At 37.1% G+C, this 25,739-nt stretch overlaps 1 protein-coding gene across 1 annotated transcript in view; it reads right to left on the bottom strand.

Moving 5' to 3' along the window:
* Nucleotides 1–25,739, bottom strand: part of DNAH12 (dynein axonemal heavy chain 12) — a 214,828-nt gene that overhangs the window by 36,462 nt on the left and 152,627 nt on the right. The window contains exons 61-62 of the mRNA XM_025984090.2: nucleotides 1,264–1,422; nucleotides 994–1,138 (exon numbers count right to left, since the gene is read on the bottom strand). Of these exons, the coding sequence (XP_025839875.2) occupies nucleotides 994–1,138; nucleotides 1,264–1,422 (304 nt within the window). The remainder of the gene's footprint in view (nucleotides 1–993; nucleotides 1,139–1,263; nucleotides 1,423–25,739) is intronic.

The following is a 25,739-nucleotide window of genomic DNA, read 5'->3' as shown; positions in this document are numbered from 1 at the left end:
AGAGAGAGATAAAGAGCCTGTAGGTGTAAGCAGAGGGGAAGGACAGAGGGAGAGGAAGAATCTCAAGCATACTCCCCACTGAGTGAGGAGTCCAATGTGGGGCTTGATCCCACGACCCTGAGACCATGCCCTGCGCCAAAACCAAGAGTCAGACTCCTAACTGACTGAGCTATCCAGGAGCCCCTGAAACAAATAGATTAATTGGATAGGAATAATAGCAGATTAGAGACTACAAAAGAAGAAATCAGTAGACTTAAAGATAGCAATAGAAACTATATAAACTGAAGCACAGTGATACAAAAAGATTTAAAAATAAATAACAGAGCGCTTATCTAATGTATAATACCAAGCAGTCTAATGTATATTTAATTGGAATTATAGGGTGGAGTGGCAAAAAATATTTGAAGAAGGGGCACTTGTGTGGCTCTGTTGATTAAGCCTCTGACTGTTGGTTCTGGCTCAGGTCATGATGTCAGGGCCGTGAGATAGAGCCCTGCCTCAGATTCCATGCTTAGCATGGAATTGCCTTGAGATTCTCTCCCTCTCCCACTGCCCCTCCCCCCCCCCTCTCAAATAAATAAATAATAAAAACTTTTTAAAAAAGTATTTGAAGAACTAATGACCAAAATTTTTCCCAAGCTCAGGAAAACTATAAACCTACAAATCCAAGGAGCTCAATGAACCCCCTGCTTTGAGCACTTACAATGAGGGTCAAAGAACCAAATAGCAATAACTTAAACCTAAAACAGTAAGTTTTTTAAAAATTTGGGTAGAGTTGACACACAATGTTACATTAGCTTCAGGGGTACAACTTATATTTAGTAAGTTTATATATTACGCAGTGTTCACCACAAGTGTAGCTACCATCTGTCCCATTACATCACCTTTACAATATCACTGACTGTATTTCTTATGTTGTGCCTTTAATTCCCGGGACTTATTCTTAAATGGCCAATTAGCTGCATTTCAAAATAGGATACATTTGTCTTTTACCTTATCAGGTCTTAAGCACCGAAGAATTATTATTTTCTGTAGTTCATTTAGTTTTTCATCCATTGGCACTGGAAATTTAGCATTGTGTGGCTCTTTACTGTCATAAATTTCCCGCCATTCAGTTATATGTTCACAAAAATGCTCTCTAATGGAAAAAAAAGCCTACTAGTTATTATTTCATTGGAACATAATTTAAAAAGAAATTGTTGAACAAAGAGCTTAAAATTTACCTATCCTTATACAATGTTGTCATCAAGTTTAAACAATTACCTGAGTTCTTTGAAGGCAGGAAATTCACTTGCACGACAAATTTCCTCCCAGCTTTTATCCTGTAGCCAAGTTGGATCAGGATTTTTTTCAGCACTCTTAAGACTTACTCCTCCAGTTAAAAGAAACATCAGTTCCTGGTATTCAATCTCTTTCTTTGCCCTGTAAAACCAAAATAAAGATTGCTGTAAATTGCTGATTTTAAAACTGAATGAAGTAAATTTCTGCTTCTATAGCCTTGATAAAATAATCAGAACTGAATTATTATCCTACTGCCATAAACAACTGGAAAACTAGATAAAGTGAATGAAACGACTGCTTTTGGAAATTATACAATAGTCAGTGTAAGAAGGGAGACAAGTAAGGTGATCCCAATGATTGCCTCAGCTATCCACCTGGAGGCACTTTCCAGACTACAAAACAGAGGGGTGATCAAAATCAGAACTTGATAGTATTGCTGAGTTGAATAAACAGAGGTCAGAATGAAGGAAGTCTGAGGAGGCAGAATTTGTGGGCAGAGTAAGAGGGAGGAGGGAGATGCATAGAAAAGAGGACCAGAAATCTGTGTATCGGTCCTCTATATGGATACTTAATATCTGATACTTAATGCTAAGTCATATAGGAAAAGGGTAAACTATAGGAGACGAGGCAAAGAATATCGAGGGAGCTGTAAATTGAGCAGCTATCAGAGCTCACACGACTAGTTCTTGCCAACTACAGTTGAATTTTTGTTGAACATCGGAGGAATTCAGGAGCAATATCAGAGGGATCATGCCTTAGTAGCAAAGCTAACGTAGCTTCAGAATAAAGTATATTCTAAAGCTACCAAAAGAAAGCTTAAAAACAAGCCTTGAAAACATCAAACTATTCCAGCAATTTAAGTACCTGCAGAAGTAAAGTCTAATGCTCTTTATATTTTTAAAAGATTTTATTTATTTCTTTGAGAATGCGAGAGAGAGCATGAGCAGAGAGAGGGTCAGAGGCAGAAGGAGAAGCAGGCTCCCCACCAGCAGGGAGCCTGATGTGGGGCTCAATCCCAGAACCACCTGAACTGAAGACACACACTTAACCCACTGAGCCACCCAGGCACTCCATCTAATGTTCTTTAAAGGAATAAAAATAACCCCAGCATTTATCCATGTAAAATTCACAACATCCATAACCAGAAGAAAAAAAAATTCAGTCAATAAATATGTACAAATGATAGAGATAATACAACAAGAGGATAGGAATGTTAAAATTCCTGATTCACTGATTTCTTTCCAGATGTAGAGAAACTGAAATTATTCATTACCAGTAGATATACAGTATAAGAGATATTGAAGGAAATTTCAGCTAGATGGAAATTTGAATCAACACAAAAGCATAGAGTGCCAGAATCAGCACAAAAGAATAAAGAGTACCAGAAATGGTAACTATATTGGTAAACATATAAGACTTTTTTCTTATTATTTAAGTCTTTTTAAAAGATTACTATTTAGAGAAAAAAAAACAATGTGCTGTGTGATTTATAACATGTAAAGTGAAATGTATGACAAAACAAAAGCTAGAAGGAGAGAAATGGTAGTATATTGTTATAAGTTCTTACACTATATATATATATATATATATATATGAATATAATTTTACCTGAAGATAGACTGCGATATGATAAAAGATATACTACAATCTAAGGAAATCACTAAAAGAATAAAACAAAAAATTACAGCTAGTAAGTCAACAAAGGAGATAAAATGGAATAATACACACTCAATTAAAAGAAAATGAGGAAATGGAACAATAAACAGACGTGCAAAGCAGAAAGCAAGTTGTAAGATGGTAGATTTAAACATAACTCTGTATTCTCATTGAATGTAAATGGTCTAAACAATTTCATTAAAGGTAGCAATTATCAGATTGGATAAAACAAACAAGACCTAACTACATGTTGTCTACAGAAATACAGCTTAAAGACACAAATAAAAGTATGGAAAAATATATACCATGTTAACACTATTCAAAAGAAAGCCAGGGTCCATAATAGCATCATAAAAAATAGATTTCAGAGCAAAGGATAGAGCAGGGTTTAAAATAAAAAAGGTCAAGTCAATTCATTAAGAGATCATAACAGTCCTAAACACTTACACATCTAATAACAGAGCATCAAAACACAAACAGATATTGATAGAACTGTCAGGAGCAATCTCCATAGCTGAGAGATTTCAAATCTCTCTCAAAAATCAATTGAACAAGTACATAGAAAATCAATAAGGATATAAGGTATGGACAAGCTTGACCTACTGGGCATTTATGGAATATTCCATTCAAGAACAGCAAAATACACATTCTTTTCAATGGCATATAGAACATTTGTAGAGATAGACCACATTATAAGCCTTGAAGTGTCTCATTCATAAAATTTCTAGAAAGGATAAGTATGGAGGCAAAAAGTAGATCAGTGGTTGCTGGGGCTGGGAGTAGGAATAGAAGTTGACCAAGGAAGCACAAGGAAACTTTGAGATTATGGAAATGCTCTAAAATTGGATTTTGGTGATAGTTGCACAATTGTATAAAAATCACCTAACTTTATTCTTACCATTGGCAAATTACATAATATGCCAATTACCTAATAAAGCTGAAAAAAGGACAGTTTTCCAGATAAACAAAAACTAAAGTTTATCACCACTAAACCAGCCTTACAAGAAATTTTAAAGAGACTTTTATGAGCTGAAAAGAGATGGCACTAATTAATAACAAAAAACATACAAAAGTAAAAATCTCACTGGAAAAGGTAAATAGTAAAGGGAGTAGATTTGATCACTTATAAAGCAAGTATGTTGGTTAAAAGACAAAAGTAATAAAATTAAAACAATAATTAAAAGATGCATAAAATAAAAATTTGTAAAATGTGACATCAAAAATATAAAACAAGGGGGTAGTAAAAATATAGTTGTGGAATGTGTTCAAATTTAGGCTGCTCTCATCTTAAACTATTATAAACACAGGATGCTATATATGAACCTCACAGTAACCACAAAGAAAAAAAATACCACGAAGAAAATGAGAAAGGAACTTAAACATAAAACTAAAGAAAGCCATTATACCACAAGAGAAGTGAGAAAAGGGCAGAAAGGAACAGAGAGGAACAAAGACAACAGGCAGAAAACAATTACAAAGTGGCAATAAGTACATGCTTATCATTATTTACTTTAAATGTAAATAAACTTTCCAATCAAAAGACATAATGGCTGAGTGGATTAAAAAAAAAGACTCATCTTTATGCTGTCTACAAGAGACTCAGTTTAGGAGTAAAGATACAGTATGGAGATTCCTTAAGAAGTTAAAAATAGAGTTACCCTACAACCCAGCAATTGCACTACTGGGTATTTACCCCAAAGATACAGAGGTAGAGGCAGTGAAACAACCGGACACCTACACCCCAATATTCATAGCAGCAATGTCCACAAAAGCCAAACTGTGAGAGCAGCTGAGATGTCCTTCAACAGATGAACAGATAAAGATATTGTTTGTATGTACACATACACACACACACACACACACACACACACACACACACTGGAATATTACTCAGCCATTAGAAAGGATGAATACCTACCATTTACATGGATGTGGATGAAACCAGAGGGTATTATGCTGGGTGAAATAAGTCAATTGGAGAAAGACAATTATCATATGGTTCCACTTATATGTGGAATATAAGAAATAGCTCAAGGGACCATAAGGGAAGGAGGGAAAACTGAATGGGGAAAAATCAGAGAGGGAGACAAATCATGAGAGACTCGTAACTCTGGGAAACAAACTGAGGGTTACTGAAGGAGAGGTGGGTGGGGGGATTGGGTAACTGGGTGATGGACATTGGGGAGCACACAAGATGTGATGAGCACTGGGTGTTATACTATATGTTGGCAAATTGAATAAAAAAAAAAGTAAAGATACACACAGATTGAAAGTGAAGGGACAGGAAAAGACAATCCATGCAAACAGAAATGAAAAGAAAGCTGATGTAGCTATATTCGTATCAGATAAAACAGACTTTAAAATGAAGACTGTAATAAAAGACCAAGAAGGGAATTACAGAATGATAAAGGGATCAATCCAGCAAGAAGATTCAACATTTATATATATATATATATATATATATATATATATATATATATATATACACACACATATACACACATACCCAGTATAGGAGCACCAAATATAGAAAGCAAATATTATTCTCCTAAAGGTAGAAACTGATAGCAATATAATAATAATAGGTACTTTAACACCCCCACTTACATCAATGGATAAAGCAGTCAGGCAGAAAAGCATAAGGAAACACTGACCTTAAATGACACATTAGACCAAATAGACTTAGTAGTCATATATTTAAAATCCCACCAAAGGCAGAATACACATTCTTTTCAAATGCACATGGAGTACTTCCAAATTCGTTCTATGAGGCCAGCATCACCTTAATTCCGAAACCAGACAAAGATCCCACCAAAAAGGAGAATTACAGACCAATATCCCTGATGAACATGGATGCAAAAATTCTCAACAAGATACTAGCCAATAGGATCCAACAACACATTAAGAAAATTATTCACCATGACCAAGTAGGATTTATCCCCGGGACACAAGGCTGGTTCAACACTCGTAAAACCATCAATGTGATTCATCATATCAGCAAGAGAAAAACCAAGAACCATATGATACTCTCATTAGATGCAGAGAAAGCATTTGACAAAATACAGCATCCATTCCTGATCAAAACTCTTCAGAGTGTAGGGATAGAGGGAACTTTCCTCGACATCTTAAAAGCCATTTATGAAAAGCCCACAGCAAATATCATTCTCAATGGGGAAGCACTGGGAGCCTTTCCCCTAAGATCAGGAACAAGACAGGGATGTCCACTCTCATCACTGCTGTTCAACATAGTACTGGAAGTCCTCGCCTCAGCAATCAGACAACAAAAAGACATTAAAGGCATTCAAACTGGCAAAGAAGAAGTCAAACTCTCCCTCTTCGCTGATGACATGATACTCTACATAGAAAACCCAAAAGTCTCCACCCCAAGATTGCTAGAACTCATACAGCAATTTGGTAGCGTGACAGGATACAAAATCAATGCCCAGAAATCAATGGCATTTCTATACACTAACAATGAGACTGAAGAAAGAGAAATTAAGGAGTCAATCCCATTTACAATTGCACCCAAAAGCATAAGATACCTAGGAATAAACCTAACCAAAGAGGTAAAGGATCTATACCCTAAAAACTATAGAACACTTCTGAAAGAAATTGAGGAAGACACAAAGAGATGGAAAAATATTCCATGCTCATGGATTGGCAGAATTAATATTGTAAAAATGTCAATGTTACCCAGGGCAATTTATACGTTTAATGCAATCCCTATCAAAATACCATGGACTTTCTTCAGAGAGTTGGAACAAATTATTTTAAGATTTGTGTGGAATCAGAAAAGACCCCAAATAGCCAGGGGAATTTTAAAAAAGAAAACCATATCTGGGGGCATCACAATGCCAGATTTCAGGTTGTACTACAAAGCTGTGGTCATCAAGACAGTGTGGTACTGGCACAAAAACAGACACATAGATCATTGGAACAGAATAGAGAACCCAGAAGTGGACCCTGAAATGTATGGTCAACTAATATTCGATAAAGGAGGAAAGACTATCCATTGGAAGAAAGACAGTCTCTTCAATAAATGGTGTTGGGAAAATTGGACATCCACATGCAGAAGAATGAAACTGGACCACTCTCTTTCACCATACACAAAGATAAACTCAAAATGGATGAGAGATCTAAATGTGAGACAGGAGTCCATCAAAATCATAGAAGAGAACACAGGCAACACCCTTTTGAACTTGGCCACAGTAACTTCTTGCAAGATACATCCACAAAGGCAAAAGAAACAAAAGCAAAAATGAACTATTGGGACTTCATCAAGATAAGAAGCTTTTGCACAGCAAAGGATACAGTCAACAAAACTAAAAGACAACCTACAGAATGGGAGAAGATATTTGCAAAGGACATATCAGATAAAGGGCTAGTTTCCAAAATCTATAAAAAACTTATTAAACTCAACACCAAAGAAACAAACAATCCAATCATGAAATGGGCAAAAGACATGAACAGAAATCTCACAGAGGAAGACATGGACATGGCCAACAAGCACATGAGAAAATGCTCTGCATCACTTGCCATCAGGGAAATACAAATCAAAACCACAATGAGATACCACCTCACACCAGTGAGAATGGGGACAATTAACAAGGCAGGAAACCACAAATGTTGGAGAGGATGCGGAGAAAAGGGAACCCTCTTACACTGTTGGTGGGAATGTGAACTGGTGCAGCCACTCTGGAAAACTGTGTGGAGGTTCCTCAAAGAGTTAAAAATAGACCTGCCCTACGACCCAGCAATTGCACTGTTGGGGATTTACCCCAAAGATTCAGATGCAATGAAACGCCGGGACACCTGCACCCCGATGTTTCTACCAGCAATGGCCACAATAGCCAAACTGTGGAAGGAGCCTCGGTGTCCATCGAAAGATGAATGGATAAAGAAGATGTGGTTTGTGTATACAATGGAATATTACTCAGCAATTAGAAACGACAAATACCCACCATTTGCTTCAACGTGGATGGAACTGGAGGGTATTATGCTGAGTGAAATAAGTCAATCGGAGAAGGACAAACAGTGTATGTTCTCATTCATTTGGGGAATATAAATAATAGTGAAAGGGAATATAAAGGAAGGGAAAAGAAATGTTGGGAAATATCAGGAAGGGAGACAGAACATAAAGACTCCTAACTCTGGGAAACGAACTAGGGGTGGTGGAAGGGGAGGAGGGCGTGGGGTGGAGGGAAATGGGTGACGGGCACTGAGGCGGACACTTGACGGGATGAGCACTGGGTGTTTTTCTGTATGTTGGTAAATTGAACACCAATAAAAATTAATTAAAAATAAAATAAAATAAAATGTAATGATTAGGGACAGCCTAGGTGGCTTATCCGTTGAGCCTCTACCTTTGGCTCAGGGCATGATCCCATAGTCCTGGAATGGAGTCCCACATCTGGCTCCCCACGGGGAGCCTGCTTCTCCCTCTGCCTGTGTTTCTGCCTCTCTCTCTGTGTTTCTCGTGAATAAATAAAAAATCTTAAATAAAAACAAACAAACAAACAAAAAAAACAAATGCACATGGAACATTCTCCAGGATAGATTACATGTTAGGCCACAAAACAAGTCTCAATAAATTCAAGAATATTGAGATTATATAAATATATATATTTTATATATTTATTATATATATTTAGTATATAGCTATATGTAACATATGATTATATTATATATTTTATATATTTATATATTATATTAAATATATTTTTATATATTTTTATATATTTTTAAAGATTTAAAAAAAGATTTTATTTATTCATTCATGAAAGACAGAGAGAGGCAGAGACATAGGCAGAGGGAAAAGCAGACCCCATGCAGGGAGCCCGATGTGGGACTCGGTGCTAAAGGCAGACACTCAACCACTGAGCCACCCAGGTGTCCCTATTCTTTTTAAAGATTTATTTATTTATTTTAGAGAAAGAGCATGAAAGAGTAGGGGTGGGGGTGGAGAATCTCAAGCAGACTCCCCACTGAGCATGGAGCTTGATGTGGGGCTCAATATCACAACCCTGAGATCATAACCTCTGAAACCAAGAGTTGGACACTCAACCAACTGAGCCACCCAGGTGCCCCAAGACTGAGATTACATTAAGCATCTTCTCTGCCTACAATGGTAATAAAACAAGAAATCAATAACAAAAAAAGACTGGAAAAAACACAAAAATGTGGAGATTAAGCAACAGGCTACTAAGCAACCAATGGATCATTAAAGAAATCGAAGAAAATTAATATACATAGAGACAAATGAAAACAGGAATATGACATATGAAAATCTATGGGGTGCAGTAAAAGTGGTTCTAAGAGGGAATATCACAGCAATACAAGCCTACCTCAAGAAACAATCTAAGTTTAAACCTAAAAGAACTAGAAGAAGAATAAATGAAGCCCAAAGTTAGTAGAAGGAAAAAAAATAACAAAGATCAGAGTGAAAATAAATCAACCACAGACCAAAAAATGTAAACAAAAAAGATCAGTGAAACTAAGAGGTAGTTCTTTGAAAATATAAACAAAATTGACAAACCTTTAGCTAGATTAAGAAAAGAAAAGGGCTCAAATAAATAAAATCAGAAATGCAAGAGAAGTTACAACTAACGTTACAATTACTCTATAAATAATTATATGCCAATGAATTGGACAACCTAGAAGAAATGGATAAATTCTCAAAAATATACAATCTTCCAAGACAAATCACGAAGAAATAGAAAATTTGAATAGACCAATTCCTAGCAAAGAGATAGAATCAGTAATAAAAAAACTCTCAACAAACAAAAGCCCAGGCCCAGACAGCTTCGCTGGTGAACTCTACCAAACATTCAAAGACAGTATCTGTCCTTCTCGCACTCTTCCTTCAAAAAAACTGAAGAGGAGAAAACACTTTCAAACGTATTTTATGAGAGCAGCATTACTCTAATACCAAAATCAGACAAGGATACCACACAAAAAAGAAAATTACAGGCCAATATCTTTAATGAACATAGAGGCAAAAATAACAAACATAGCAAACCAAATCCAACAATACATTAAAAGAATCATACACTATGATCAAGTGGGATTTATTCTAGAGATCCAAGGATGATTCAACATCCACAAATCAATCAAGGTGATACACCACATTAACAAAATTAAGGATAAAAATCATGATCATCTCAATGGATGCAGAAAAAAATCATCTAACAAAATTCAACATCCATTTATGAAAAAAACTCTCAATTAAGTGCATAGAGAGGGAACATACCTTAATATAATAATGTCTATATATGATAAACCCACGGATAATATACGCAATGGTAAAAACTCAAAAGCTTTTCCTTTAAGATCAGAAATAAGACAGGATGCCCACTCTCCACACTCTTATTCAACATAACACTGGAAGTTCCAGCAACAGAAATTAGGCAAGAAAGAGAAACAAAAGGCATTCAAAATGGAAAGAGAGAAGTAAAACTGTCACTATTTGCAAATACTTTCTATAGAAAATTCTAAAGGTTTTGTTGGAACTAAAAAAAAAAAAAACTGTTAGACCTAATAAACACAGAATTGTAGGATATGATATCATTCTAAAGAAATCAGTGGCATGCCTACACACTAATAAAGAACTATCAGAGAATTTAAGAAAACAATCTCATTTACAATTACATCAAAAGAATAAAATACCTAGGAATAGATTTAATCAAGGAGGTGAAAGACCTGTCCACTAAAAACTATAAGATACTGATGCAAGAAACTGAAGACACAAATAAATAGAAAAATACTCTGTGCTCATGGATTGGAAAAACCATATCATTAACATGTTCATACCACCCAAAGCAAGCAACAGATATAATTCCAATAAAAATTCCAACAATATTTTTCACAGAACTATAACAACTAATTCAAAAATTTGTATAGAATCACAAAAGATCCTGAATAGCCAAAGTTATCGTGAGAAAGGACAACAAAGCTGAAGGTATCCTGCTCCCTGACCTCAAACTATATTACAGAACTATAGTAATCAAAATAGTGTAGTACTGGCATAAGGACAGACCCATAAATCAATAGAATAGAACTGAGAGCCCGGAAATATATATACAGAGCTCAGAAATAAATATACCCACACACAGTATATACAGACAATTAATGTATGACAAAGGGGCAAGAACACACAATGGAGAAAGGACAGTCTCTTCAGTAAATGGTCCTGGGAAAACTGCACAGCCGCATGCAAAAGAATGAAACTAGACCACTATCATATACTACTATTTCACAGAAATTAATTAAAAATGGATTAAAGACTTTAATGTAATACCTGATACCATAAAATTCCTAGAAGAAAACATAGGTTGTAAGCTTTGACATCAGACTTAGCCATATTTTTGTGGCTATGCCTCCAAAGGCAAGGGAAACAAAAACAAAAATAAACAAATGGGACTATATAAAACTAGAAAGTTTCTGTAAGGTGAAAGAAACCATCATCAAAATGAAAAGACAACTCAGTGAATGGAAGATGATATTTATAATAAATCAAATATCTGACAAGGAGTTAACACCCAAAATATACAAAGAATTCACACAATTTAACAAGAAGCAAACAACTTGATTTAAAAATGGGCCTAGGATTTGAGTGGACATTTTTCCAAAGAAGTACAGATGGCCAACAGGCACGTGAAACGATGTCCAGCATCACTTATTAGGGGTGCCTGTGTGTCTCAGTTGGTTAGACATCTAACTCTTGATTTTGGCACAGGTTATGATCTCAGGGTCCTGGGATCAAGCCCTGCATCAGGTTCTGCACTCAGTGTGGGGTCTGCTTGAGATTTTTTCTTTCTCTCCCTCTGCCCCTCCCCTGCTCATGCTCTCTCTTTCTCTCTCTAAAATAAACAGATAAAATCTTTTTAAAAATCTCAATTAGGGGAATGCAAAATGCAAATCAAAACCACAATAAGATATCACCTCACACTAGTTAGAGTGGCCACAATAAAAAAGACAAAAAAGTATTTAAGAGGATGTGGAAAAAAGGGAACTCCTACACCCTGTTGGTGGAATATAAATTCGTGGGCACTGTGGAAAATAGTATAGAGATTCCTCAAAAAGTTAAGAATAGAATACAATACAACCTAGCTATTTCACTTTTGGTATTTATCTGAAAAATATGAAAACACTCATTTGAAATTATACATGCACCTCAATGTTTATGGGGGCATTATTTACAATAGCCAAGATATGGAAACAACCTAAATGTCAGTCTCAGACATATAAGGAATGATATCTTGTCATTTGTGACAACATGGATGGAACTTGAGGGTATTATATTAAGTAAAATAAGTCAGAAGGAGAAACATAAAAAACAGTACAATTTCACTCATATGTGGAATCTAAAAATAAACAAATAAGCAAAACGAAACAAACTCAGAGATACAAAGAATAGATTGGTGATTATCAGAGGGAAGGGAGTTTTTCATATGGGGGAAGGGGGTCAAATGTATGGTGATGGATGGTAACTAGATTTTTGGAAATAATCACTTGGCAATGAATGCAGATGTTGAATTATAATATACATCTAAAACTTATATAATGTTACATACTGATTTTAACTTGTAAAGAATGAGAAACACACACACACAAATGAGAAACACAAAACAACAATGGCAATGAATAGAAAATGATAACACATATGGTAGATATTAATCCATCTATATCAATAATCAATTTAAATGTAAATGGTTTCATTACATCAATGAAAAGACATAGCCTGTCAGCGTGGATGCAAAAATAAGATCTAACTATATGTTGTCTACAAAAAAACATTTTAGAATACTACTCAGCCATCAAAAAAATGAAAATTTGCCATTTGCAATGAATGTGGATGGAACTAGAGGGTATTATGCTAAGCAAAATAAGTCAATTAGAGAAAAACAATTATATGATCTCACTCATGTGGAATTTTTTAAAAAGATTTTATTTATTTATTCATGAGAGACAGAGAGGGAGAGAGAGAGAGGCAGAGACACAGGCAGAAGGAGAAGCAGGCTCCATGCAGGGAGCCTGACATGGGACTCGATTCAGGGTCTCCAGGATCACACCCCGGGGGCTGCAGATAACACTAAACCACTGCGCCACTGGAGATGCTCTCATATGTGGAATTTAAGAAACAAAACAGGATCATAGAGGAAGAGAGGAAAAAATAAAACAAGATGAAATCAGAAAGGGAGACAAACCATAATGGAGTCTTACTCATAGGAAACAAACTGAGGGTTGTTAGAAGGGGAGGGAGGTGGGGGGATGTGGTACCAGGGGGATGGACATTAAGGAGGGCACATGATGTAATGAGCATTGGGTATTGTATAAGACTGGATGAATCACTGACATCCACCTCTGAAACCAACAATACAGTATATGTTAATTAATTGAATTTAAATTAAAAAAGGAAGACAAGATGATTTGAAAATAAAAAAAAAACATTTTAACTATAAAAACTGAGATAGATTAAAAGAAGAGGGATGGAGAAAGATATATCATGTTAACATGAATCAAAATAAAGCTGGAATAGCTATATTAAATTAAGAAACAGAGGACTTCAGGGAAAGAAAATTATCAGGAATAAACAGGGCCATTACATAATGATAAAGGGGTCAATTCTCCCAAAAGACACAGCAATTGTTAAGAAAATGTAAAAATACATGAAAGAAAACCTGACAAGGAAAAATAGATTAATCCACTATTATAGTAATGGACAGATCCAGCAGTAGAAAATCAGTAAAGACACCGTTCAACTAAACTGTACCATTAATCAACTGAATACAATTGACATCTACAGAATACTCATAAACAACCTAAAAATACACATTCTTGGGACACCTGGGTGGTTCAGTGGTCGAGTGTCTGCCTTGGGCTCAGGGTGTGATCCCAGGGTCCTGAGATCAGTCCTGCATCCGGTTCCCTGTAGGGAGTCTGCTTCTCCCCCTGCCTATGTCTTTGCCCCTCTCTGTGTGTCTCTCATGAATAAATAAACAAAATAAAATTTAAAAAAATACACATTCTTCTCAACCTCATATGGAACAGTCACCAAGGTAGAAAACATTCTGGGCCATAAAACACACCTTAACAAATTTAAAAGAAGAGAAATCATACAAATTATTCCCTTTGACTACATTAGAATCAAAGCAGAGATCAACAATGCAGAGATGGCTGGAAAACCCCAAAACACTTAGCAATTAAATAACAGATTTCTAAGTAACGTATGTGTCAAAGAAATCTCAAGAGAAATAAACATTTGGAATTAAATAAAAATGAAAACACAACTTATCCATATTTGTGGGATGCAGCAAAAGTAAGGCTCAGAGGAAAATTTGTAACAGTGAATGCATTTATTAGAAAAAAAGATCTAAAATCAATCATCTAGGCTTCCACCTTAAGACACTAGGAAAAAAAAAAGATCAAATTAAATCCAAACCAAGCAGAAGTAAAGAAATGAAAAAAAATCAGAAGAAATTCATGTACTTAAATTCATAGGGGGGGAAATCGATGAAACTGAAATCTGGAGAGAGGGGGACGATGGCGAGGTGCAGGGGCCTCACCTCACCTGGCCCCACCAACTTACCTAGATAGCTTTCAAACCACCCCGAAAGCCTACGAATTCGACCTGAGATTTAAAGAGAGAACAGCTGGAACGCTACAGAGAGAAGGGTTTTCGCTTCTAACAACGTAGGAAGGTGGAAAAAAATAAAAAAGAATCAAGTGGTGGGGGGTGGAGGGGAGCCAGGCTGAAGCCGGGTGGAGAGCCTGGGGACAGGAAACCCCCACCCCGGAGAAGCAGGAACTTTAAAAATCCGCTCCGGATTCTTCCCCACGGAAAGGCGCTCAGCAGGGAAGCCGGGCCGAAGCGCAGGAGGGGCAGCGGGGCCTCCAGTCTCCTGGGTCCCCCGTAGAGGAGGTGCGCCCTGGGAGCGCGCCCACACCGCGGGCCGAGCGCGGTAAAGGGCTGGAGCGCCCGGCGGGGCCTGGGGAGCAGCTCAGGTGGGGGCTCCGCGCAGAGGGGGCTGCGTCCTGCTGCCTTAGGGAGCCGCTGGCCCGGGAGTGTGATTCCAGCAGCAGAGGCCCCGGAGCCCAGGGCACTGGGGGACACAGCCCAGGATCCTGCGCTCCCCACCCCCCCGACAGGCAGAGGCCGGGAGTGCACAGGACAGCGAGGATGCTCCTGCCGCTGGGCGCCCTGCGGGCTGTGCAGGTCAGCGCCCCCCGGCCCCGGAGCATCCAGACCAGTGCGGATTGGGAGTCTGCGGTAGTTACTGGGGGAGCTGACTCCAGGACTGGAGGCCTGCCTGCCGCCAGTGTGGTTGTTCCTCCTGGTGTCACCCTGTGCCTGGGAGAGGCGGGCCGCCAGGGAACAGGGGCCTCACAGGATAAACAGCTCCCACTGAGCCGTGCACCTGGCAGGGGGCTGCGCAGCTCCCCCAGGCTCACACACCTGAGAATCATCACAGCACGCCCTCCCCCAGAAGACCAGCTGGAAGGACAGGGGAAGAGCAAGTTCTTGACCGAGCAGTGCTGGGAAGCTCCAGGGGAAGTCGAGGGATTTACAGTATATAGAACTAGAGGGTACCCCTCCTATTTTTTTTCTTCCTTTTTCCAGTACAACTCATTTTTATACCAGACTGTAAATTTAAATTTCCATTTTTTTCTCTTTTCCCACCTTAACTACAATATTTTAATACCTCTTCATTTTTAAGATTCTTTCTTTTTGACTTTCATACTTCTACAATTACAGGTCCTAGATATATTTTCCACTTCTAGATACCTTACAACATACTCAATTTTGGGAGATATACAAGATATGTTTTTTGTTTGTTTGTTTTGTGTTTTATGTTTGCCTCATTTTGTTCTACAATGGTGGAAGTTAATACCTTCTAAAAATGACCAGTATGCACCCAGAACCAAGTGATACACCATGCTGGTTCATTCTGTGAGATTCCTCATTCCCATTCTGCACCCCTCTATGTTTTTGTGGTCAATGTTAGGGCTTTCTACAAGTATTTCTGGTTTACATAAATCTGGGACTGAGCATCTTCTAACATACAGAACTTAATATGCTCAGAACCAAGAGGATCACCCTCTAGAACCCCTCAGACTACATTCTCCTTCTACTACAACTTCATCACCATCCACTACAATTTCATCACCACCACCGTCTCCCAGCCCCCCCCCCCTTTTTTCTTTTTCTCTTCTTCTTTGGGATTCTTGGCCTTTTATTTTTTACTACTTTTTTTAAACTTTGTTTTTCATTTTAGTGGTCCTTTTGTTTTATTTTGTTCTGATCGTTGTTTTCAATTTCTGGCCTCTGACCTCATCAGAATCATCTAGGGTGTAATTTACTTAGGTCACGGTTGATATTCTTGACTCAGCCCACTCATACAGTCAATCTGCACTGAGCAAAATGACTCGAAAGAAGAACTCACTGCAAAAGAAAGAATCTACTCTCTGCCACAGAGTTACAGAATTTGGATTACAATTCAATGATAGAAAGCCAGTTCAGAAGCACAATTAGAAAGCTACTGGTAGCTCTGGAAAAAAAGCATAAAGGAATCAAGAGACTTCATGACTGCAGAATTTAGATCTAATCAGGCCAAAATTAAAAATCAATTAAATGAGTTGTAATCCAAACTGGAGGCCCTAATGATGAGGGTTAAAGAGGTAGAAGAAAGAGTCAGTGACATAGAAGACAAGTTGATGGCAAGGAAGGAAGCTGAGGAAAAAAGAGAAAAACAATTAAAAGACCACGGGGAAAGGTTAAGGGAAATAAAAGATAGCCTCAGAAGAAAAAAATCTACCTATAATTGGGGTTCCAGAGAGGGCCAGAGGGCCAGAAAGCATATTTGAACAAATCATAGCTGAGAACTTCCCTAATTTGGGGAGGGAAACAGGCATTCAGATCCAGGAGATAGAGAGGTCCCTCCCAAAATCAATAAAAACCGTTCAACACCTTGACATTTAATAGTGAAACTTGCAAATTCCAAAGATAGAGAAAATCCTTAAAGCAACAAGAGACAAGATTTCCCTAACTTTTATGGAGAAAAAGAATAGATTAACAGCAGATCTTTCCACAGAGACCTGGCAACCCAGACAGGGCTGGCAGGATATATTCAGGGTACTAAATGAGAAGAACATGCAGCCAAGAATACTATATCCAGCAAGGCTCTCATTCAGAATAGGAGAGATACTATACTTTTTTTTTTTTTTGAGGAATAATGATTTATTTCAGGACTTTGTGTTGCATTTTAAAATGGAAACAAATCAATGTATTCCAATGACAGAATAAACAGGGCACAGGATTATCTCAATAATTATGGACAGTATCTATTGAAATTCAATTTTCCATTCAGTGCAGAAAATGATAGCAAATTAATAGAAAAGAACTTCCTAAATTTGATCCCATGAATCAACGGTAATGGTAAAATGTTGAAAGCTACCCTCACCCATCTCAATATTGGTAATTAATCATTCAGGGATGTTCACAATCACCTCTGGGTATATTTTGGCACTGAATAAATGTTTGAAGGGAAGGGTGTGAGAATGCAGGAAAACAGAAGTGCAGAAAGGAAAGACTGAGATACAGATGAATCTTAGTAGAGGGTCCTGCTCAGATATGGGTGGAGATAGCAGAATGTTCAAAAGCTTGGGCGACGCAGGGTCATTGGGACTACACAGTTGCAAGGATTGAAATATGGAGAAAGGGTGGTAGGAAAGTAATATTTAGAGAAATTATAGCTTCCAAGATAGGCAGAAACAGAAAGAATATGTGACCACCAAACCAGCTCTGCAAGAAATATTAAGGGGGACCCTATAAAAGAAAGAGAAAGCCCAAAGAAATAATCCACAAAAACAGGGACTAAATAGGTATTACGATGACACTAAATTCATATCTTTCAATAGTAACTCTGAACATGAATGGGCTTAAAGAGCCTATCAAAAGACGCAGGGTTTCAGACTGGATAAAAAAGTAAAACCCATCTATTTGCTGTCTACAAGAGACTCATTTTAGACCTAAGGACACCTACAGCCTGAAAATGAAAGGTTGGAGAACCATTTACCATTCAAATGGTCCTAAAAAGAAAGCTGGGGTAGCAATCCTCATATCAGATAAATTAAAGTTTATCCCAGACTGTAGTAGTAAGAGATGAAGAGGGATGCTATATCATATTTAAAGGGTCTCTCCAACAAGAAGACCTAACAATTATGAATATTTATAACCCTAGTGTGGGAGCTGCCAAGTATATAAATTAATAACAAAAGTAAAGACATACTTAGATAATAATACACTAATAATAGGAGACTTCAACACGGCACTTTCTGCAAATGACATATCTTCTAAGCACACATCACCAAAGTAATAAGGGCTTTAAATGATACACTGGACCAGATGGATTTCACAGATATATACAGAACTTTGCATCCGAGTGCAACCGAATACACATTTTTCTCAAGTGCACATGGAAATTTCTCCAGAATAGACCACATCCTGAGTCACAAATCACAACTGATACCAAAAGATTGGGATCGTCCCCTGCATATTTTCAGACCATAATGCTTTGAAACTTGAACTCAATCACAAGAAGAAATTTGGAAGAAACTCAAACATGTGGAGGTTAAAGAGCACCGTACTAAAAGATGAAAGGGTCAATCAGGAAATTAGAGAAGAATTAAAAAGATTAATGGAAACTTAAGAACATGAAGATACAACCTTTCAAAATCTTTGGCATACAGCAAAAGCAGTCCTAAGAGGGAAATACATCACAATACAAGATCCCTCAAAAAATTGGAAAAAACTCAAATACACAAGCTAACCTCCACCTAAAGGAACTGGAGAAAGAACAGCACATAAACCTACACCAAGCAGAAGAAGAGAGTTAATAAAGATTCGAGCAGAATTCAATGAAATAGAGACCAGAAGAACTGTAGAACAGATCAACAAAACGAGGAGTTGGTTCTTTGAAATAATTAATAAGATAGACAAAACATTAGCCAGCTTTATTAAAAAGAAAGGGAAAAGACCCAAATTAATAAAATCATGAATGAAAAAGGAACGATCACAACCAATACCAAGGAAATACAAACGATTTTAAAAACATATTATGAGCAGCTATATGCCAATAAATTAGGCAATCTAGAAGAAATGGGAGCATTTCTGGAAAACCACAAAATACCAAAACGGGAACAGGAAGAAATAGAAAACCTGAACAGGCCAATAACCAGGGAGGAAATTGAAGCAATCATCAAAAAACTCCCATGACACAAAAGTCCAGGGCCAGGGCAGCCCGGGTGGCTCAGCGGTTTAGCACTGCCTTTGGTCTGGGTCATGATCCCAGAGACCCAGGATCGAGTCCCATGTCAGGCTCCCTGCATGGAGCCTGTTTCTCCCTCTGCTTGTGTCTCTGACTCTCTCTCTGTGTCTCTATGAATGAATAAATAAAATCTAAAAAAAAAAAAGAAAAAAAGTCCAGGGCCAGATGGCTTCCCAGGGGAATTCTATCAAACATCTAAAGAAGAAACAATACCTATTCTATTAAAGCTGTTTTAAAAGATAGAAAGGGATGGAATACTTCCAAACTCATTTTATCAGGCCAGCATTACCTTAATTGCAAAACCAGACAGAGACTCCACCAAAAAGGAGAATTATAGACCAATATCCCTGATGAACACAGATGCAAAAATTCTCAACAAGATACTATCTAATAGGATCCAACAGTACATTGAGAAGATCATTCACAATGCCCAAGTGGGATTTATCCCCAGTATGCAAGGTTGGTTCAACACTCATAAAACAATCATCGTGATAGATCATATCAACAAGAGAAAAAACAAGAACCATATGATCTTCTCAATAGATGCAGAGAAAGCATTTGACAAAATACAGCATCCATTCCTGATCAAAACTCTTCAGAGTATAGGGATAGAGGGAATACTCCTCAACATCTTAAAAGCCATCTATGAGAAGCCCACAGCAAATATAATTCTCAATGGAGAAACACCGAAAACCTTTCTCCTAAGATCAGGAACATGACAGGGATGTCTACTATCAACACTGCTATTCAACATAGTACTAGAAGTCCTAGCCTCAGCAATCAGACAACAAAAAGAAATAAAAGGCATTCAAATTGGCAAAGAAGAAGTCAAACTCTCCCTCTTTGCAGATGACGTGATACTGTACGTAGAAAACCCAAAATACTCCACCTCAAGATTGCTAGAACTCATACAGCAATCCAGCAATGTATCAGGATACAAAACTAATGCACAGAAATCAGTGGCATTTCTACTCACTGAGACTGAAGAAAGAAAAATTAAGAAATCAATCCCATTTACAATTGCACCCAAAAGCCTAAGATACCTAGGAATAAACCTAACCAAAGAGGTAAAGGATCTATACCCTAAAAACTACAGAACACTTCTGAAAGAAACTGAGGAAGACACAAAGAGATGGAAACATATTCTATGCTCATGGATTAGAAGAATTAATATTGTGAAAATGTCAATGCTACCCAGGGCAATTTACACATTTAATGCAATCCCTATCAAAATGCCATGGACTTTCTTCAGAGAGTTGGAACAAATAATATTAAGATTTGTATGGAATCACAAAAGACCCCGAATAGCCAGGGGAATATTGAAAAAGAAAACCAGAGCCGGGGGCATCACAATACCAGATTTCAAGTTGTACTACAAAGCTATGAGCATCAATACAGTGTGGTAGTGGCACAAAAACAGACACATAGATCAATGGAACAGAATAGAGAACCCAGAAATGGGCCCTCAACTCTATGGTGAACTAATATTCGACAAGGCAGGAAAAAGGACTGTCTCTTCAAAAAATGGTGCTGGGAAAATTGGACATCCACATGCAGAAGAAAGAAAGTAGACCATTCTCTTACACCACGCACAAAGATAAACTCAAAACGGATGAAAGGTCTAAATGTGAGACAAGAATCCATGAAAATCCTAGAGAAGAACACAGGCAAACACCCTTTTTGAACCTGGCCATAGTAACTTCTTGCAAGATACATCTATGGAGGCAAGAGAAACAAAAGCAAAAATGAACTATTGGGACTTGATCAACATAAGAAGCTTCTGCACAGCAAAAGAAACAGTCAACAAAACTAAAAGACAGCCTACAGAATGGGAGAAGATATTTGCAAATGACATATCAGATAAAGAGCTAGTATCCAAGATCTATAAAGAACTTATTAAACTCAACAGCAAAGAAATAAACAATCCAATCATGAAATGGGCAAAAGACATGAACAGAAATTTCATCAAAGAAGACATACACATGGCCAACAAGCCCATGAGAAAATGCTCTGCATCACTTGCCATCAGGGAAATACAAATCAAAACCATAATGAGATACCGCCTCACACCAGTGAGAATGGGGAAAATTAACAAGGCAGGAAACAACAAATGTTGGAGAGGATGTGGAGAAAGGGGAACACTCTTGCACTGTGGGTGGGAATGTGAACTGGTGCAGCCACTCTGGAAAAACAGTGTGGAGGTTCCTCCAAGAGTTAAAAATAGAGCTACTCTACAACCCAGCAATTGCACTGCTGGGGATTTACCCCAAAGATACAGATGCAGTGAAATGGCAGGACACCTGCGCCCCAATGTTTCTAGCAGCAATGTCCACAATAGCCAAAATGTGGAAGGAGCCTTGGTGTCCATCAAAAGATGAATGGATAAAAAAGCTGTGGTCTATATATACAATGGAATGTCACTCAGCCATCAGAAACGACGAATACCCACCATTTGCTTCGATGTGGATAGAACTGGAGGGTATTATACTGAGTGAAGTAAGTCATCAGAGAAGGACAAGCATTATATGGTTTCATTCTTTTGGGGAATATAAAAAATAGTGAAATGGATTAAAGGGGAAAGGAGAGAAAATGAGTGGGAAATATAGAGGGTGACAGAACATGAGAGACTCCTAACTCTGGGAAATGAACAAGGGGTAATGGAAGGGGAGGTGGGTGGTGGGATGGGGTGACTGGATGATGGGCACTGAGGGGGGCACTTGACGGAATGAGCACTGTATGTTATACTATATGTTGGCAAATCAAACTCCAATAAAAAATATACAAAAAAAAAACCCTGAAATCTGGTTCTTTGAAAAGATCAATAAAATGATTAACCTCTAGCCAGGATAACTAAGGAAATAAATATACAAATTACAAATATCAGAAATGAAAGAAGGGCCATCACTATTAATTCCTTTGACATTAAAAAGATAAAAAACAATATTGTGAATGCTATGTCCTCAGATCTGATAACCTAGCTGAAATGGATCAATTCATTGGAAGATATAATCTGCCCAAATTTACACAAGGGGAAACAGATAATTTGAATAGACTTTGTGTTATTGTACTTATGCTGCCTTAACAAAATATAACAGGAATGGATGCCTGGGTGGCTCAGTGGTTGAGCATCTGCCTTCAGCTCAGGTCATGATCCCGGGATCCTAGGATCGAGTCCCGCATTGGGCTCCCCATGGGGAACCAGCTTTTCCCTCTGCCTATGTCTCTGCCTCTCTCTCTCTCTGTGTCTCTCATGAATAAACAAACAAACAAATAAATAAAATCTTTAAAAAAACAACAATAGGCTCAGTTGAATAAATAATGTTAATTTATTTTCTCAGAGTTCTGGAAGATAGAAGTTTGGATCAAAGTTCTGGATGATTTGGGTTTTTGATGAGCCCTCTTTTCCTGGCTTGTAGACAGCCAACTTCTCACTGTATTGTCACATGACATTTCTTCTATGTGCATATGGAGAGAGAGAGTACTCTGCTAGCTCTCTCTTTTTTTAAGGTCATTAATTCTATCAGATGAAGAACATACTTTTATGACCTTATTTAACCTGGTTACTTCCTTAGAGGCTTCATCTCTAAATACAGTCACACTGGAAGTTAGCATATCAACATATGAATTTGGGGCAGATACAACTATGCAGTCCATAACTATATCTATTAAAAAATTGAGTCAATAATTATTAGCCTTCCAAAACAGAAAGCACCACACTAAGATGGGTTTTTGGAGAATTCTACCAAACTTATAAGAAGAAATTCTACCAATTCCTTACAGTCTCTTCCAGAAAATAGCAGAAGAAATACTTCTTTAATTATTCTACAAATCCAGTGTTACCCTAATACCAAAACTAGACAGTAGATAGTATAAGAACACTACAGACCAATATCTCTCAAGAACATGGATACAAAAATTCTTAACAAAATATTAGCAAATTGAATCAAACAATGTATAAAAAGATTAACACACCAAAACAGTGATATTTACCTCAGGTGTGTAAGGCTGTTTCAACATTCAAAAATCAATTAATGTAATCTATCACATCAAGCAACTAAAGAAGAAAAAGCACATGATCATATCAGTAGATGCAGAAAAGGCATTTGACAAAATCCAATACCCTTTCATGATCAAAATTCTAAGCAAAACAAGTATAGAGGGAAACATCCTCAACTTGATAAAGAACATTCCCAAAAAGCCTATGGTCAACATCATACTTCAATATGAGAAAGTAGAAACTTTCCCACTAAGACCAAGAACAAAGCAAGAATGTCCCTTTTCACCACTTGTCAACTAAAAATCCTGGCTAGTGTAATAAGAAATAAAAAACATATAGATTAGAAAGAAAAAAATTAAATTGCCTTTGTTTGCAAATGACATATTTGTCTACGTAGAAAATCTAAAAATCTAAAAGAATTGACAAAAAACTCCTAGAACTAATAAACCAATTATAGCAAGGTTGCAGGATGCAACGTCAACATCCAAAAAGTCAGTTGCTTTCCTGTATAGCAATGATAAACAAGTGGAATTTGAAGTCAAAAACAGGATACAATTTGCTCTGGCACCCAAAAAAGTGAAACACTTAGGTATAAATCTCACAAATCATGTACAAGATCTATATGAGAAAAACTACAAAAAATGTGATGAAATAAATCAAAGAATTAAATAAATGAAGAGACATTCATGAAGAGGAACAATCGATATTGTCAGGGTGTCAGTTCTTCCCAATCTGATCTATAGATTTAATGCAATCTCACTCAAGATTGCAGCAAGTTATTTTGTGTATAATTGACAGACTGATTCTAATGTTTATATGGAAGGTCAAGAGACCAAGAATAGGCAACAATTGTTTTGGAGAACACAATACATATTCAACACATATTGAAGGAGACTACAACTGGAAAACTGAGATTACTGGACTTCAAGACAATGTTGTATTGGTAAAAAAAAAAAAAAAGACAAATACGTCAATAGAATAGAATTTTGTGGATATCAACAAACTGATTTTCTATAAAGTTCAATTTATATGAAGATTCAAAAGACCCAGAATAGCCAACATAATATTTAAGAACAAAGTCAAGGACTGAACTACCTCACAAGATTTACTATAAATCGGATCCCTGGGTGGCGCAGTGGTTTGGCGCCTGCCTTTGGCCCAGGGCACGATCCTGGAGACCCGGGATCGAATCCCACGTCAGGCTCCCGGTGCATGGAGCCTGCTTCTCCCTCTGCCTGTGTCTCTACCTCTCTCTCTCTCTCTTTGTCTGTGCGACTATCATAAATAAATAAAAATTTAAAAAAAAAAGATTTACTATAAATCTAAGTCAATACTACAAAAGAACAAATACAGATCAGTGATACAGAATAAAGAATCCAGAAATACACCCATATAAATATAGCTACCTGATCTTTGACAAAGAAGCAAGGGCCGTATAGTGAACAGTCTTTTTAACAAATGGTGCTAGAACAACTGGATATCCCCATGCAAAAAAAAAAAAAAAGAATCTAGATACTCTTCACAAAAATTAACTCAAAATGGATCAGGAACCTAAACGTAAAAGGCAAAACCATAAAATTCCTGGATTACACAGGAGAAAATCTAGGTGATCTTAGGTATGTCAATTATTTTTTATTTTTTATTTTTTTGTCAATGATTTTTTAGATACAACACCATGAGCCATGAAAGAATTGATAAGTTGGACTTCATTAAAATTTAAAATTTCTGCTCTGCCAAAGACACTGTCAAAAGAATGAGAAGGCACACCACAAACTGGGAGAAAATATTGTAAAAGGCCTGTTGAAAGACTGTCACCCAAAACAACAATAAAAAAATGAACAATTAAACTGATTCAAAAGTAGCCAAAAGACCCAACAGATACATCACTGAAGAAAATATAAAGATGGCAAATTAGCATAGGAAAAATTCTCAACACCATGTGTCATTAGCAAATTGCAAATTAAAATCAGGTAACACTACACATCTATTAGAATGGTCAAAACCGAGAACACTGACAAGACCAAATATTGGCAAGGATGTGGAGCAACAGGAACTCTTACTCTTTGCTAGTGGAATGTAAAATTGTTATAGCTACTTCAGAAGACAGGGTTTTTACAAAACTAAACATACTCTTGCCATATGATCAGCAATCACACTCTCTAGTATTTAAGCAAAGAGTTGAAAACTTATGTACATACAAAAACCTATATGCAAATGTTTATAGCAGTTTTATTCATAATATTCAAAACTTGGAAGCAACCAGAATGTCTTTCAGTAGGTGAATAAACTGTGGTACATCCAGAGAATGGAATATTTAGTACTAAAAAGAAGTGAGCTATCAAGCCATGAAAAAAAACATGGAAAGACTTTAAGTGCATATTATTAAGTCAAAAAAAACAATTTGAAAAGGCTCCATTTCTTGTTTGTTTTTTTTTTTAAGTAATCTCTACATCTAACATGGGGCTTGAACTCATGACCCT

This window comes from Vulpes vulpes, chromosome 9, assembly GCF_048418805.1.
Source record: "Vulpes vulpes isolate BD-2025 chromosome 9, VulVul3, whole genome shotgun sequence".
Taxonomy (NCBI): domain Eukaryota; kingdom Metazoa; phylum Chordata; class Mammalia; order Carnivora; family Canidae; genus Vulpes; species Vulpes vulpes.
Note: the sequence above shows the minus strand (reverse complement) of the source record. Positions and strands in the feature narration are given on the sequence as shown.